The 17,626-nt window shown below is 44.9% G+C and overlaps 1 protein-coding gene across 7 annotated transcripts in view; it reads right to left on the reverse strand.

Moving 5' to 3' along the window:
• The window catches only part of SYT17 (synaptotagmin 17), a 137,389-nt gene that overhangs the window by 40,227 nt on the left and 79,536 nt on the right, over positions 1-17,626 (reverse strand). For 4 of the 7 annotated variants that reach the window (XM_039478246.2, XM_074381992.1, XM_074381991.1 and 1 more), the window contains exon 8: positions 1,102-2,534. The exons of the other annotated variants lie outside the window; for them this stretch is intronic. In XM_039478246.2, coding sequence (XP_039334180.1) covers positions 2,338-2,534 — 197 coding nt within the window. In that variant the 3' untranslated portion in view covers positions 1,102-2,337. Of the gene's footprint in view, positions 1-1,101; positions 2,535-17,626 lie in introns of those variants that run through there. 7 annotated transcript variants of the gene reach the window in all.

A 17,626-nucleotide genomic window follows, 5' to 3' on the forward strand; every position in this document is an offset into this window, starting at 1 on the left:
CTATGCTTCCTGTATAGCCTGCAGAACCATGAGCCAAATGAACCTCTTTATAAGTTACCCAGTCTCAGGGACTCCTTAACAGCAATGCAAAATAGATGAACACGTCAACCTAACCCAGCCTTCCTGTTTCTCCCCCTTGACCTCCATACTTCCACTCCAGAGTGGGAGAAACCATGAGGTTGTCTCTGCAATACCCAATGTAGCCTCAGGGGTGAAGCCATTTTGTCCCAAGGAGGATTTACCTGAGTCAAGCCCTTAGCAGGGACTGGCCAATAAAAAGCCAAATAAGCCATGAACCTTGCCCTGAAGAAGTGGAAAGTTTTATAGAGAAGACTAAAACTGGGCCAGGCACGGTGGCTCACACCTGTAATCCCAGCACTTCGGGAGGCCAAGAAGGGCAGATCACAAAGTCAGGAAATCGAGACCAACCTAGCTAACATGGTAAAACCTCATCTCTACTAAAAATACAAAAAATTAGCGGGGCATGGTGGCATGTACCTGTAGTCCCAGCTACTGGGGGGCTGGGGCAGGAGAATCGCTTGAATCTGGGAGGCAGAGGTTGCAGTGAGCCAAGATTTTGCCACTGCATTCCAGCCTGGTGACAGAGCAAGACTCTGTCTCAAAAAAAAAAAAAAAAAAAAAGTGGAAAGTTTTATAGAGAAGAGCAAAGCTGGAATAATTGGCATTAGTATACTGCTCAAGTCAGACATATTGCAAATACTGAACATTCCTGACCCCCAAAATCTATAAGTATAATAAATATCATTGTTTTGAGGCTGGGTGTGCTGGCTCATGCCTGTAATCTCAGCACATTGGGTGGCTGAGGCAGGCAGATCACTTAAGGCCAGAGTTCAAGACCAGTCTGGCCAACGTGGCAAAACCCCGTCTCTACTAAAAATACAAAAATTAGTGAGGCGTGGTGGTGCACACCTGTAATCCCAGCTCCTCTGGAGGCTGAGGCAGGAGAATTGCTTGAATGCAGGAGGCAGAGATTGCATCACTGCACGCCATCTTGGGCAACAGAGTGAGACTGTCTCAAAATTACTGCAACGCCCTCCCACCCTTTATGTCCTGTGTTCTTGAAGAAAAAGATAACTCAAATGCATGGCACAAATAAATAATCTTTAATTTCAATAAATAGCTCCCCATCACACCAGACATTATGCTGTGGAAAAAGATACAGAAGCATCCAACAGAGGAGAGGAAAGAGAGAGAGAGAAAGAGAAAAAGGAGAGAGAGAGAGAGAGATCTATTCTAACCACATTAATTCCTTAGCACGTGAGACGTGACATTGGTTCACAGACAAACACAGAAAAATCCTCAGAGTATGATTAAGGAAGAAGATCATCATGGATGCATGTGGTGGCCATTTAATCCACCTATCAGGTCCTTTGTATGTCTTTTGTGGGTTGCAATCACCATGATTCAGCCAAAAAATGTTACTTTTGCTCTATCACATCCTATTTACTTGACTCACACGCACATTACTGTTACCCAAGGTGGGGTCTCTGACAGACAGGACACTGGTTGGAATCTCACTGGACAGGAGAGGCAGAGAGAAGGCAGTGCTCAGGATTGAAGTCCCGACTAATCGCCACGCTCTCCAAGAGGACACGTAGGCACACGCATGTGTTCACCTGTGAGGGTACATGCATGAGAACATACACATATATACCCACAGGAAGTCCCCTGGAATGAGCTAACACAAAGACAATTCCGTTAAGCCAGGAGAGGCTTCTGACACTGGAATAGTTATGGTTGCCATTGGGTTTCTCCAAATGGTCCATAATCTAGTTATCACATTTACTAAGGAGAAGAGAAGGATACTTACACCTTTGGAGAAAGGTATCAGGTTTGAAGAACCCCAGGGAACAGCAGCCTGTTCAGAAGTTACCCAGTGGGTGTGTGTTTGGGAGTGGGGGGTGCTCAGTTCTCCCACACACTGGCCAAACTCTTGGTAAATTTAGTCTTGATGGAGATTGGCACCCTTTGGGAGGTCCTTTCTCTGGCCTGAGGGTTGAAAGTGCATTTTGGGGCAGGGGTATTGACAAGAGCAGGCACTGCCAATAAGTCCCACAGCAGAGCCCACTGAGCTTGTGATCTACAGATGGGGCTTCCAGAAAGTTCCCAGGTCTCACTGAGGGCGGCCATTTTGTGATCAATAGTCTGCTTCCTCTCAGTTCTGAGAGGATTTGGGGTGTCTGTGTGTCTGTGTGTGTGGACGTGTGTAGACATGTTGCGGGTGGGTACGCAGGTGTGGATGTAATAGTATGTGACTTTTTTTTCTGTCTTTTTTTTTTTTTTTAAAACAAATGAAAGTTGCCTTCCCTGCAGCCCTCAGGTCACCTCCAGGGAGGCAGGAGACACACGGTCACACTCAGCTCGGGACCTCAGGCTGTGCCACTGCTCCACAGCTGTGCGGTGCGTGTTGAGCATGCGCCGCCAGTGGTTGGACTCAGAGGGTCCTGAAGAGTACTGGCCGATGACAATCCTCCCGATGAAGTCGTTGCTGCTCTTCATGTTGTGGCCGAAAACTAGGGAGCCAGAGGGTTGAGGGCAGGAGGGAAGCAAGAGGAAGGAGGGGAACAGAACAGGAAGGCAGGGAGAAGACAGAGGCCATTAGTCTACACATTCGTCAACTGCAAACACAGGGGTCATCGTTTAGGGCACGTGGTCTTTTTCCTTTTCTTGGTGAGAACTCCAACTCCTTCATCGCATCCTCCTGTGAGTCTCTGTAACAGATGCACCTGGCTTCCTGCCATCCCATGCCAGCCAGGTTCCTACCTCTCAGCCTTTGCATTGGCTGTTCCTTCTGCCAGATAGCTGCACTGCCTGCAATATGCAGCCTTAAATGTACATCCCATGGCATCACCACACTGCATAGAGAGCTCTGTAAGTGGATAGTTCTAGTGTAACAACGAGCCTGTCACTGTAGTCCAGCTGAGTGATTTAACAAGGGTTTCTCCGTCATGGCACTGTTGACATTACGGGTGGGATAATTCTTTGCTGTAACTGTCTTGTGCATCGTAGGAGATTCAGCAGCATCCCGGCGACCTACTGGTACCAGATGCTGGTAGCTGCTCTCTCTACAACTGTGACAACCCAAAATGTCTTCAGACATGGCCCCTGGGGAGGCCAATGCATCCCAAATGGGAACCACAAGGTTAAGCCATGGGGCCAAATATCCTGGGGCAAATCCTGGCTCCATCATTTGGCCAAGCTCTGAGACTCCTGGGCAGGTGAAGTAACCTCTCTGAGCCTTAGTTTCTTTGTTAGTTAAACAGGAATTTTAATAGTGCTTGTCTCATAGGTCAATGTGCAATTTCTATGAAATAATGTGGGTAAAGCTCTCGGCACACAGTCACAAGCATGTGATAAGAGCTCAACAAATGTTATACTGCTATTTCGATCCTAAATTTCTGTCTGTTGACCTTTTATGAAAGAGACTTCATGTTTCCTCTGTTCCATCAAATGGTGGAAATTTGCTGAGAGTAATGGCTGTGGCAATTTCTTCCACCTCTTATTGTGCTCCATGTCTCTTTGAAAGGCTCCTCCGTTAATCCCAACTTAAGCTTAATTTGTGTCTTTCAAGCCTAATGAGATGGTTAACTTGATTTATCTTCCCGGCCAAGTTCCGCCTAATTCTTTATCTGTGTGTGGGTAGTCCAGGCATGCCGTTTCACTAATGGGAAAGCAGGCTATGCCTGTGTTATAAATGAAGGGCTACAGAATGGGAAATATCACAGATTCACCCAGCGTGAGCCAAGCAAAGGCGGGCTAGATCCCAGGAGGGATGCCGAGAATCATATAAACCAACTAAAATATGCAGCCAAAAACAGAGCTTGAATGCTAACAAGCCACTGTTCTCCCCTGTGGGTTTCACACTACGAATTCCAAATGATGAAAAGGAGGGAGTAAAAGAAAAATGGAAAAACTCCATGCATCATCCAAAAGCCAAAAAGACTTAGGGAAAACTAAGCTACGTGAAATAGTATGTCATCTTTATCAAGAGGGATGGTACCTGTCAGCTCTGTGCAGAAAAATTGGACCATGTATATTTTTTGTACATTTGGTAACATGCTCAGTATGCACAGGTGGACCTCATTTACATGCAAATTACTTATGTAAGAGAAATAATAGGAAGGGAAGCTTTACATAATAAATGAAATTGCTAAGGAGCTCTCTGCATTTGAAAAAAAAAATGTTGAATAGGTAACATTCAAGGCTTTTTGGAATGATACTTAGTGAGCAGTCTAAGGTTTGATCTCACCAAATGAGGACAAGTTACCAGAGTCCCCTTCCCTGTGGGCCTCAACCTAAAATAAGATACTATTATGAGGTCACTTCAGGCCCCATTTGGTTTTCTTCTCCAGGGGCAAAATGTTCTATCTTCCTCCTCCTCTCCAAAGCTCAAGAATGACAATGCAGAAACTTCCCTTGTATATGTATGGGTTTTACTTCTTTGGGAAAGGGTTTAAGAAAGGAAATTTTGATGGGACACGGGGACTCACATCTGTAATCCCAGCACTTTGGGAGCCTGAGGCAGGTGGATTGCTTGAGCCCAGGAGTCTGCGACTAGTCTGGGCAATACAGAGAAACCCCTCTCTACAAAAAAAAAAATACAAAAAAATCAGCCAGACGCAGTGGTGCATGCCTGTAGTCCCAGCTACTTGGGGGGCTGAGGTGGGAGGATCACCTGAGCCTGGGGAAGTCAAGGCTGCAGTGATGGTGCCACTGCACTGGATATAGCCTGGGTAGCAGCAAAGTGTCTGTGTCTCAAAAAAAAGAAAAGAAAAGAAAAAAGAAAATCTCAGTCTCAAGTACTCTCATGTGCCGCTGGTGGAAAAGCAAGCTGGTTCAAATTTTGGGGTGGTTCACGGCATCTGTTCAAAATAAACATGTCATAACTTCATAACTCATGACTCAGCAATTTCACTTCTAGAAATTGATCCCATAAAATTTTCCGCACAAATAGGCAAAAACACACACACGAGGATATTTTATATAGCAGGAGTAGGTAAACTACACCCTCCAAGTCAAATATGGACTACTACCTGTTTTTGCAAGTAAAGTTTTATTGGAACACATTCAAACCCATTTGTTTACATAATGCTGCTTTTGTGCAAAAAGGACAGAGTTGATGTCTTAGACCATTCAGGCTGCTGTAACAAAATGCCAAAAACCGGGTGGCTTACAAGCAATGAAAATTTATTGCTCACAGTTCTGGAAGCTGGGAAGTTCAAGATCAAGACACTGGCAAATTCAGTGTCTGGTCAGAAAGACTGCTTCCTCATAGATGGTATTTTCTCACTGAGTCCCCACATGGTGGAAGGGACAGGCGAGTTCTTTGGGGCATCTTTTTTAAGGGGACTAATCCCAGTTATGAGGGCTCTAACCTTCACGACCTAATCATCTCCCAAAGGTCCCACCCCATAATGCCATCACTTTGTGGGTTAGGATTTCGACATAAATTTGGCAGGGTGGGGGACAACTATTCCGACCATGGCAGCTGAACAATTTGGAAGCCATATGACCTTCAAAGCCTCAAATATCTGCTCTCTGTCTAGTTCATCCATGTTGTAGCATTACTTTTTATAGCCAGATAACATTCCATTATATGAATATGCCATGTTTTGCTTATCTATTCATCAGATGATGAACATTTGAGTTGTTTCCACCTTTTGACTATTATTGTGGATAAGACTACTGTAAACATTTGCACAAGTTTTTCCCTTCCCTCCCCTCCCCTCCCCTCCCCTTCCCTCCCCTCCCTTCGCTTTGCCTTCCTGATTAAATTTCATTCCTATCACCCAGGCTGGAGTGCAGTGGCACAATCTTGGCTCACTGCAACCTCTGCCTCTGGGTTGAAGCAATTCTCCTGCCTCAGGCTACCAAGTAGCTGGGATTACAGGCACCCGCCACCATGCCCAGCTAATTTTTGCATTTTTAATGGAGATGGGGTTTTGCCACATTGGCCAGGCTGGTCTTGAACTCCTGACCTCAGGTGATCCACCTGCCACAGCCTCCCAAAATGCTGGGATTACAGGCATGAGCCACCACACCCGGCCTATGTACAAAGCTTTTAAGGCCATACATTATGATCCATTTATATGAAATGTCCAGAATAGGTAAATCTTTAGAGACAGAAATTACCATTAGTGGTTAGCAAGGACTGAGGAAACGGGGAATGGGGCATGATAGCTAATTGACACAGGGCTCCTTTTCGGGGCGATAAAAATGTTCTGGAATTAGATAGTGGTGTTGGTTGCGCAACCTCGAGAATATACTAAAAAGTACTGAATCAAATACAGCAAAAGGGTGAGTTTTATGTAATGTGAATTTTATCTCCATTTAAAAAATTGCTAAAAGAGAATACACACACACACACAATGACTATCTGGCTCCTTATACAAAAGTTTCCTGACTCTTGCACCAGGGCATTGCTTGTAAGAATGAAAAACTGGAAATGACAAGACTGTCCCTGAGGGAGTATAGCTGGGGCTGGTGATGCCCTGCCCACCCCTCAGCCCACCTTGGAGGCTACTCATGGTTTCTGTGGATAGTGTCCTACCTCAAGCACCTGCAGCTTCCTGTCTGAGCCATGCCAGCTTGTCTATGCTAAGTGCCATCTATGGTGGGGACTTTGGGCCACTCGACATTAGCTTGACCTCTGCAGGGGCTGGAGACTAGGCTCAGCTACCCAGATGGTCAGCCATAACCATGTAACTGGCCTCTTCTAACTATGCTGGACACACAACGACTAGAAGCTTGCGCCTGGTCTTTCTTGGACTTTTTCCTATGACAAAGAGGACTCTTTCCCCTTTCTTAGTCTGTCTGGGCTGCTATAACAAATTACCATAAACAGGGAGGCTTATAAGCAATAGGAATTTATTTCCTAATGGTTCCAGAAGCTAGAAAGTCCAAGATCAAGGTACACCTGTAATCAGATTTAGTGTCTGGTGAGGGCTTTCTCTTCTTCACAGGTGGTGCCTTCTCATGCAATAGAAGTAGCAAGGCAGGTCTCTTGGACTTCTCTTATAAGGACACCAACCCCATGGGGATTAGGATTCAACATAAGAATTTTGGGGGAACAAAACATTCAGAACACAGCAGCAATCTTTCACTTTGCTGATTTTAGTCTGTATGCTTTTTTTTTTTTTTTTTTTTTTTTTGAAACGGAGTCTTGCTCTGTTGCCCAGGCTGGAGTGCAGTGCCATGATCTTGGCTTATTACAACCTCCACTTCCCGGGTTCAAGAGATTCTTCCGCTACCACGCCCAGCCAAGTTTTGTATTTTTAGTAGAGATGGGGTTTCACCATGTTGGTCAGGCTGGTCTCGAACTCCTGACCTCGTGATCCACCCACCTCAGGCTCTCAAAGTGCTGGGATTACAGGTATGAGCCACCGCACCTAGCTGTATGCTTTTACTGTAATAAACTGTATCCATGAGAATAACAGTTTTTCCAAGTTCTGTGAATCCTTCTGGTGAATCATTGAACCCGAGGGTGGTTTTGAAGACACCCCCATACTGCAGATATCCACTCATCAAATATCCTCAATTTTTCTTCTTCCTTTTCCTGTCCCATTCACCACTCCCTTATTCAAGCTTCCTGAGGTCACTTGAGCTCAAGTTATTAAGTTCATCTTTGGGAGGTACCCAGAAGAAGACTAAAGGAAATGAATTAAATAACTTCTGCAGTAATAATACCACAGAAATCCATGTTGCCCTTAAAAATGAGACAGACTTATCTATATGAAATGGAAAAATCTCCAAGACATATTGCTAGGAGACAAAAGTACATTACAAAACAGTGTATGTAAGCACAATCTTTTTGTTAAAAAGAATGTTGCCGGGCGCGGTGGCTCAAGCCTGTAATCCCAGCACTTTGGGAGGCCGAGGTGGATGGATCACGAGGTCAAGAGATCAAGACCATCCTGGTCAACATGGTGAAACCCCATCTCTACTAAAAATACAAAAAATTAGCTGGGCATGGTGGCGCGTGCCTGTAATCCCAGCTACTCAGGAGGCTGAGGCAGGAGAATTGCCTGAACCCAGGAGGTAGAGGTTGCAGTGAGCCGAGATCGCACCATTGCACTCCAGCCTGGGTAACAAGAGTGAAACTCCATCTCAAAAAAAAAAAAAAAAAGAATGTTAATATACATATAGAAAAAAAATATCTGGATGAATGTTCACCACACTGTTCAGAGTGGCTCTCTCTGGGGAAGGGGAAACAGGAAAATTTCTACTTTCTGCATTATATAAGTATGTATAGTTTGAACTTCTTACAGCAAGTATATATTATTTTGGAAAGAAAACAAAGGAAAAATAAGTCACCATTAGAGAATCCACATCTAAATTGCCAGAAGGGAAGAAAACTAGAAGGAAGTCTAATATCCTACGCTTTTCATCCCAATTTGTAAAGTAACTTGGCTGGTGAATCACTTGGCCCTGAAAGGTGGGAGCTCTTAAGTGATTCAGCCTTTCTGATGGGAGGCAGTTCCTGCCATGGCCATCTGACTTAATTAGCAGGCACTGGCACTTGCAAATCACTTGGTAAAGTTATGGCACTCTTTTTCTTTTCTTTTTTTCTTTCTTTTTTTTTTTTGAGACGGAGTTTCGCTCTTGTTACCCAGGCTGGAGTGCAATGGCGCGATCTCGGCTCACCGCAACCTCCGCCCCCTGGGTTCAGGCAATTCTCCTGTCTCAGCCTCCTGAGCAGCACTTTGGGACGCCGAGGTGGGTGGATCACGAGGTCAAGGCACTCTTAACACTCTTATTTTTTAAAAAACCCAAAATATAAAATGCAAATTATAATAAAGTGAAGCTGAAGATACCTAATGATTTCTAGCAGAAAAGTTGCCTGGGAGAGTATCAAGATTGCCATCACTGTAAATTCTAAGAAGTATGTTGGAGAAAATACAGAATTAGAACTAGACATGTAAGGAGCCAGCTGCAGTGGCTCACACCTGTAATCCCAGTACTTTGGGAGGTCAAAGTGGGAGGATCACTTGAGCCCAGGAGTTTGAGACCAGCTTGGGCAACATAGCCAGACCTTGTTTCTACAATTTTTTTTTTCTTTAAAGATTAGACATGTAGAATCCAGAAAGGGACTTAGGGACGGTCGGTCAGATAACCCAGCCCTCTCCAGGTTATAGGTAAGGAAACCAAGTAACATAGCTAACTGGTGATAAAACTTGAGTATTTGAATAACCTGTGAATGAAGCCAATTCCTTGTAACCATATTCCTAAATTTCTTCTCTTTAGAAACATTCACAGCTGAAAATTTTGTTGTAAAGCACCTCCCCCAAATGTTCCTACTGATGGTTACGGAGGACTCCTTTTAATGTAGTCACTAATATATTTCTGGAGAATGTAAGCCAAAAATACAATTCTAAGCCCCCTAACCATCTGACAGGACCCTCCTCTTGGCCAAGGGCATTCCAAAGTTAACCTGAAAAGCTAGTTCAGGCCATTTGGGAAGGGGAAGTCAGACATGCCACCATTAACATCAACACAAATCTTAAGACTGATAAACTCTTTTTTAAAAAAATTTTTTTTAAATTTTTTTTTTTTTTTTTTTTTTTGGAGAGAGGAGTCTCACTTTGTTACCCAGGTCAAAGTGCAGTGGCATGATCTCAGGTCACTGCAAGCTCTGCCTCCCAGGATCAAGTGATCCTTCTAGCTCAGTCTCCCAAACATCTGGGACCACAGGTGCACACCACCATGTCTGGCTAATTTTGTGTGTATGTATTTTCTGTAGAGATAGGGTTTCACCATGTTGGCTGGGCTGGTCTCTAACTGCTGAGCTCAAGTGATCTTCCCACCTTGGCCTCTGGGATTACGGGTGTGAGCCAATGCACCCAGCCAGAACAGACTCTTTATGTCTGATAAGAAATATTTACAATCTGTTCTCTTTGAAGCCTGCTACCTAGAAGCTTTATCTGCATAATAAACCCTTGGTGTCCAAAATCCTTTATCATAATTTAGACATTGATTTCAGGTCTTTAGATAATAATCAATTTGCCAATCTTCGAATCCACCTACGACCTGGAAGTTCCTCACACACACACTCCCCAACCCCTGCTTCCAGCTGTCCTGCCTTTCTGAACTGAAGCAATGTCCCTCTTACATGTATTGATTGATGTCTTATGTCTCCCTAAAATGTATAAAACCAAGTTATAGCCTGACGACCCTTGGCACATGTCCTCAGGACCTCCTGAGGCTGTCTCATGCGCAGGTCCTTAACGTTGGCAAGATAAACTCCTAAAATGATTGTGACTATCTCAGATACTTTTTGGTTTACAAAATGTACACACTCTAAGTGTACCTCAGTCATCTGGAAGCAATTTCTGAACAACTTACACAATCTGGAGTGTGGCAAAAAAAAAAAAAAACAACAACCCCACATTGGAACAGTCAGAATTGATGTCACAAAGTCTTTGCACAAAATCTATGAAGAGGGCTTTCTCTAAGAACCTATTTATTGCTCATGGATTTAGGCATAATTTAAATGAACTCAGTCATCTGGTTTCCCCATCTGGAGTAACTTAATATAGTGGATTGTGAGTACCAGACAGATAAAAGAACTCAAAAAACTACAATAGAATGGGACCATTTGGTGAAGGGGCAAATAACATTTTCCTCCATCACAGGGCTGGTGGCTATTCACAGTGTGATCATTTATTTTTATAATTATGATCATGAATCCATTAGAATGTTCCACTGAATGGATCAAAGGAAGTATGAAAAATCTGGTATCAAACACAGTTAAAAATGTTAAGCCTTGCTTAAAGCTTAAGGGGAAAGTGATCGGTAAGTGGAAACTTGACTCTCACAAAACACTTTTAGTTCTCCTCCCCCAGTGATTATAGAATGACACCTTGCGCGGTACCTTGCGCTAACGTTTTCTCTTCTGGACCTGGCTGAATCTCCAGCGCCTTAAGGTTACCCTTTGGGGACAGGCACGTGCACGGAAGTCCAGTTCCTTCCACAGACAACGCATGAACACACCCTACCTATTCCACTTGTAGAAATTTGAGACCCAACTTAGCTGTAAAGAGTTATCAACATATCTGTCTATTTCTACCGTACCACAGCAATTCGAGTTGTGGAAGCGCAACCAGGAAACAAAAATATGGTGGGAGGCACCCACCAGGGCTCAAAGGTCAGGCTTTGAGGGGACCCGGGATAAAGATCAGTTTATTAAGCACCTACCATGTGTTAGGTCCAGGGCTAAGCACATCAATGGATTGGCTCTTTAATCATCACATCGAGCCTCCAGAGCAGGACTTCTCACCCTTGATACTGCTGACATTACGGGCCAGATCACTCCATGTTGTGCAGTGCTGTCCTGAGCACCCTAAAATGTTTAGTAGCACCTATCATGCTACACCAAATATCACTAGCAATTCCTCTATCTCCCCTGTTATTTTATTTTATTTTTGAGACGGAGTCTCACTCTGTTGCCCAGGCTAGAGTGCAGTGGCGCAATCTTGGCTCACTGCAACCTCCACCTCCTGGGTTCCAGCAATTCTCCTGCCTCAGCCTCCTGAGTAGCTAGGATTACAGGTATGCACCACCATGCCTGGCCAATTTTTGTATCTTTAGTAGAGATGGGGTTTGATTTCATCATGTTGGCCAGGTGAGTCTCGAACAACTGATCACAAGTGATTCGCCCGCCTCAGCCTCCCAAATTCCTGGGAATACAGGCATGAGCCACCGTGCCTGGCATCCTCTAACTCCCTTGTGACTACCAAAAGTATCTCTAGACATTGCCAGATGTACCCTGGGGGCACAATCGCCACCCCCTTCGTGCTCCCCACGTCCCATACATAAGAAGTGCTTTACGGCGGTTGCTTTCACTGGCTCATTTCACAGCTGCGAGACTGAGGTTTAGCAGGTTAAGGGCGATCACTCACTGCTCCAGTCAAAACCTAAGGGCCCTGAATGAGTCAGGGACAAGTTGAGGCTTTCACCTGTTGATATCTGCTGTAAAAACGAATTTGTTCTCCACCATAAAAGCTAAATTATTTGGTCGTTAATTTAGTTTGCCAAGGCATACGGTTCTGGAAGGGAAGCTGGATGACTTAGAATGTGGGTGTAATAAACACTGCAAATTACAAGGAAAAAAAAAACCATCTTTACCGATGGGAGCAGACTCGACAGCTTCTCATTTTGCATATTTGGTTCACAAGGTAATGAAGGACTCTCGTCTGTGCTATAGGCTCTCACTGCTCCCGTATGCAACTTCTGAGTCTGAGAGCATGGTGCAGGGACACCCCCAGGTTACAGCTGGAACCCTAAAACCTCATCACTGTACCCTGAGATCTACCTCCTCGGTGCTTAGTTAAGATGCTCCCCTATTTCTGGAAAGAAAAAATGTGCAAAACCAGCAAGACCCACCCTGGACTATTTCACAGTGCTTCCTACTTTCTCATCAAGGGATCGCCACCATTCCTCAGGTTATCCATGAGCTGTCTTAACTGTTGGAGACTCAGAGCAGTCTACACAGGTCTGCTTCTTCCACTTGTCTTCCCCCAGGACAGCGCTGACACACCGCAACACAGGTGGTCTCCATTCTCTTTTCAAAAAAGACTTTTGCAAAACCTCTTCTCACTGTAGCACTCTCTCTTTTTTTCTTCTTTCAGAAACCTAGAAGCTTTTTCAGGTTTTTCTTCAAAACAAGGTGCATCATATCCCTTCCCTGGGCCTCAGTTTCCCCCTTTATACAATGGGCGGGTATACGTTGATGTTGAGTTCTTTTTTAGCTATGACATTTCTTTGGTTCTGAGAAGTTTCGTCTGTGACTTAAGAGTGATGTTTTTCAAGCTTTTCTGGCTCACTTTGCGATTCACAGCAGCTGCTGGGACAGAACTTTTTTTTCATGTTTTTCCTTCCAACAGTCATAATGAGGATTCAGAGAACTGTATTATAATAATTAAAAATCAGTCATAGCAAATCTGAGGTCTGTGTATTAGGAACCGAGACAAGCACTTTATGTATGTTGTTGTTTTTCTTTTTGAAACCTAAATCCGTATCACAGCCCTATTTTTATCACCATTTTGCAGATGGGAAACTTGAGGCTCAGAGAAGTTAAGAGGCTACGTGCCCAAAGCCACCCAGCCAGCATGAGGCACAGTAGAAAATGAAACTCAAAGTTCAGCATATTTTCTTCCCTTATCTCAAAAAGAAGAGACCGGGCGCATGCCACAGTGGCTCATGCCTGTAATCCCAGCACTTTGAGAGGCCAAGGTGGGAGGATCGCTTGAGCCCAGGAATTCAAGTCCAGCCTGGGCAACATAATGAGACTCTGTCTCTACAAAAAATTTAAAACTTAGCTGCGTGTGGATGTGCATGCCTGTGGTTCCAGCTACTTGGGAGGCTGAGGCAGGAGGACTGCTTGAGCCCAGGAGGTTGAGGATGCAGTGAGCCATGATCACGCCACTGCACTCCAGCCTGGTCAAAAGACTAAGACCCTGTCTCAAAAAAAAAAAAAAAAAAGTCTCACCCATTTCCTACTTCCCCTGACCCTCCCATGTGACAATGACCAGATTGGGTAATAGAGACTTATGGTGTGTGTGTGTGTGTGTGTGTGTGTGTGTGTGTGTGTGTGTCTGAAGAGGAACTTACACCTCAACCAGCATATAAGGGAAAAGGCCAACAGTCAGAATGGCCCTGGAAAATCCCATGAAAATCCTCAGAAGGCGCCATGTTGGGGCCCTTCATGCCATCACTCTAGGGTCCAGCACACTCAAGATTGGCTCCAACGCTTGAATGGGCGGCTGCCTGTTCAGTCACATCAGATAAGGAAGAAAGATGTCCTATGTTTAGGGACTCTTGATATGAAAAATACAACGATAGTACCCAACACTTCTATAGTGCTTATCACATACCAGCCCTGTCCTGTGGATTTCAATATGCAAACTTAATCCACACAACAAATCTATGAGGTATGTACTGTTATTACCTCTATTTTATTATTTTTCTGGAGCCTAGAGGGCACACACTGGCAGCACGGTGCATCTTCCTGAGGACTGTCCTAGACTAGCCCTGAGCAGGCCCTGGAAATAGGCTTTGGCTATGTGGGTGAGAAATTCTGGGTTCCCAGTATTTGGAGATGATCTAGAAAGGAAGATGTGGGCTCCTTGATGCCTGGAATCATCACTCCATGAATTTCTTGCCTCCTCCCATTTAGAGCATGAGGCCCAAGGTAGAAGCTCTCTTTGCCCTGGTCTGCAGGCAATACTGGCTTAGAACAAATTATTAATTTTTACCTTAAGAGAGTGCAGTGGAGTGCAGTGGCATGACGTGATTATAGCTCACTGCAGCCTCAACCTCCTGGGCTCAAATGATCCTCCTGCCTCAGCGTCCCAAGTAGCTGGGACTACAGGGGCACCTCACCATGCCTGGCTAATTGTTTTTTTTTTTAAGACATGGGGTCTCGCTATGTTGTCCAGGTAGATCTTGAACTCCTGGCTTCAAGCAATCTTACTCTCCTTGGCCTCCCAAAGTATTGGATTACAGGTGTGAGCCACTATGCCCTGCTTGAATTTTTTAATGCAGTTGTTTTCAACAGGGACCAATTTTGCCCCACCAGTGTGGAGGCGTTTTTTACTGTCATGTCTTAGAGGGAGGGGCTGTTGCTGCCCTCTTGCAGGTGGAGCTCATGGATGCTGCTCACTGTCCTACAAAGCACAGGACAGGCCCTGCAGTGAAGAATAATCTGGCCTCAAATGTCAATATAAGCGTGGAGGTAGAAAACCTCTGCCTAAAAGCAAAGCAGCAATGATGGGAGTTCCCTTCATTAAAACCGAATCCTCCCCTCTCTCCGAAGCAAAGGAAAGCCATTGAGACTCAAAAGACTACATGGATCTACAGGGTAAAGGAGCTGGGAGATTCAGGAGCAGGAGGGAGGAAACACATCCACTGAGCTGGACAGAGCTTGGGAGCTCAGCATCGGAAAAAAAAAATTAGAGCAAACTTGAGGGGAGAGGGACGGGGGAGTAGAGAAGAAACGTGTGAGAAATGTTGCTTCGGCTTATGAATGAGATCCCTTTTTTTTTCCTCAAGAGATGAAAGTCAAGGTTGAAATTTCTTTTAAACTTTCTTTATGCCTCAGTGTGGGGACTGAGCCACGTGCAGCCTGCACTGAAGAAGACATATGAGTTGAAGCATCACTTTTAGATCCACGTGTGAATCACACCAACGAGAAGAAGCATTTAAAGGTGTGACTGTAAAGCAATGTGCTTGTTTTGACATGAACAACCAAACTGTTCTGACTGAGGGTCGTCTCTACATGTGTTTCAGAGATGCTGGCATCACTTGGGGTGAAATGTTCACTGCAAACTGTCTACAGAGCGAGTTACAACATTTCATCTATGTCATGAGCTTTGGGGACGAGGTAAGGCCTGCAGAAGGTCTGGAATCAAATTCCAGGTTCACTGTGAGCACCTGAGCAAGTTATGTGATATCATTAGAATGTTAAACGTTATCTTCCAATTTCATTTTTGTCTTTAGGGGATAATAAATCAGATCCTCCCCAATTCTGTGCCCAGCTTTACCCCCCAAGAGATTCCGTTGATTGGTTTGGGGGTGGGGGCTCAGTGCCAGTGGTTTTCAAATGTTCCCCAAGTAAATTTCATGGGCAGAATCTCATTCAGAATCAAAATATGTGTTGACTGGTAGCTCAGCTGGGTTGTAGAAAGGGGCCTTATCCTACCATTTCTTCTTGATTTAAACCTCTCTGATCATAACTGTGCAGCTCTGTCCCTGCAAGGTGAAGCCTGCCGAGCCGAGCAGGCTCCCTGAGGGAGTTGAGGAGGATGGTGCCTGTGGTGGGCAGACAGATTCCAGAATGAAGAGGAGAGTACAAAGACCTTTAACAACTTAGTCCCATCCCACAGAGACTGGGACCTCTAGATGCACACTCGTTATGTTCTCAGTACATAAGTCACTTCTTCCCTGGAAAGAACAAATAAAGAATTGAAAGAAGGCCAGGCACGGTGGCTCATCCCTGTAATCCTAGCACTTTGGGAGGCCAAGGCAGGTGGTTTACCTGAGGTCAGGAGTTCGAGACCAGCCTAGCCAACATGGTGAAACCCCATCTCTACTAAATATACAAAAAATTAGCCGGGTGTGGTGGTGTGCACCTGTAATAACAGCTATCTAGGAGGCTGAGGCAGGAGAATCATTGAACTTGGGAGGCAGAGGCTGCAGCGAGTCAAGGTCACAACATTGCACTCAAGCCTGGGCAACAAGAGCAAAATTCCAACCCAAAAGAAAAAAAAAAAAAGTCCAGGGGTGTTTCTCCAGGGCCAGGGTAGACACAATTTTTCTCTTTCTTTTCTTAAGAAGTAGGGTCTTGCTCCATTGCCCAGGCTGGAGTGCCGTGGCCTGATCATAGCTCACTGCAATCTTAAACTCCTAGACTCAGGTGATCCTCCTGCCTCAGCCTCCCAAGTAGCTGGGACTACAGGCATATGCCACCACATGTGGCTAATTAAAAGCGATTTTTAATATTTTTTTTTGTAGATTCAGGATCTCACTTTAGTGCCCAGCCTTCAGTCTGCATGTGGCTCAGTCTCCACACTGAGGCATAAAGAAAGGGGTCCCACAACCCCAAAGGATTATCTTGAACTCCTGAGCTCATACAATCCTTCCACCTCAGCCTCACGAAGTCATGGGATTACAAGCATGAGCCACCATGCCAGGCCAACATACTTTTTCTATAAAGGCCCAGAGAGTAAATATTTTAGGCTTTGAGGGCCGCTATGGCTTCTATTGGAAGCACTTGACTTTGCTACATTAGCAGAAAGCAGCCACAAACAATATGTTGATGAATGCGCATGCCTGTGTTCCAATAAAACTCTGTTTACAAAACCAGGGAGCGGGCTGTAGTTTGCTGACCTCTGGTCTATCTAAAGCAGTGGTTCCTGAAGTGTGGTCTCCACACCAGCAGTATCAGTGTTACCTGGAAACCTGATAGAACTGTGAATTCTCAAGCCCACTCAGCTATATCAAATCAGAAACTCTTGGGCAAGGGCTCGGCAATCTGTTTTAACAACTCTGTGGGTGATTCCGATGCGTGCTGGAGTTTAGCATTGGTTCTCTGCAGGACTACACATTATAACCACCTAGGGAGCTTTTTAGACTACAGTGATGGGGGAGGGGGTATTCCTGGCCAACTGACACGCTCTCTGGAGGTGCCACCCAAACATCCATCCCAACTTTTAAAAGTTTTCCCAGGTGACCCTAGTGTGTAGCTGGGTTTGAGATTCACTGGTTTAGAGTAAGTGCCTCATGCAAATCTTAAGTTGCAAAACAGAATCCTCTTCAAAACACCCCCCAAAATCAGCCTCATTTCTTTAGAATGATGCCTCATTTCTAATTTTTTAAAGGTGCTGCTGAGCTTAATCTAGATGAATCATTCAGCTTTCCACGACTTCAGGTTATTTTTTTTTAATGTGTATGTCTCAGCCAGACATGGTGGCTCACTCCTGGAATCCCAGGACTTTGGGAGGTCAAGGCAGGCAGAGCACTTGAGCTCAAGAGTTTGAGACTAGCCTGGGCAACATGGTGAAACCCTGTCTCTACTAAAAATACAAAAATTAGCCAGGCATGGTTGTGC

This window comes from Saimiri boliviensis, chromosome 12, assembly GCF_048565385.1.
Source record: "Saimiri boliviensis isolate mSaiBol1 chromosome 12, mSaiBol1.pri, whole genome shotgun sequence".
Taxonomy (NCBI): Eukaryota; Metazoa; Chordata; class Mammalia; order Primates; family Cebidae; genus Saimiri; species Saimiri boliviensis.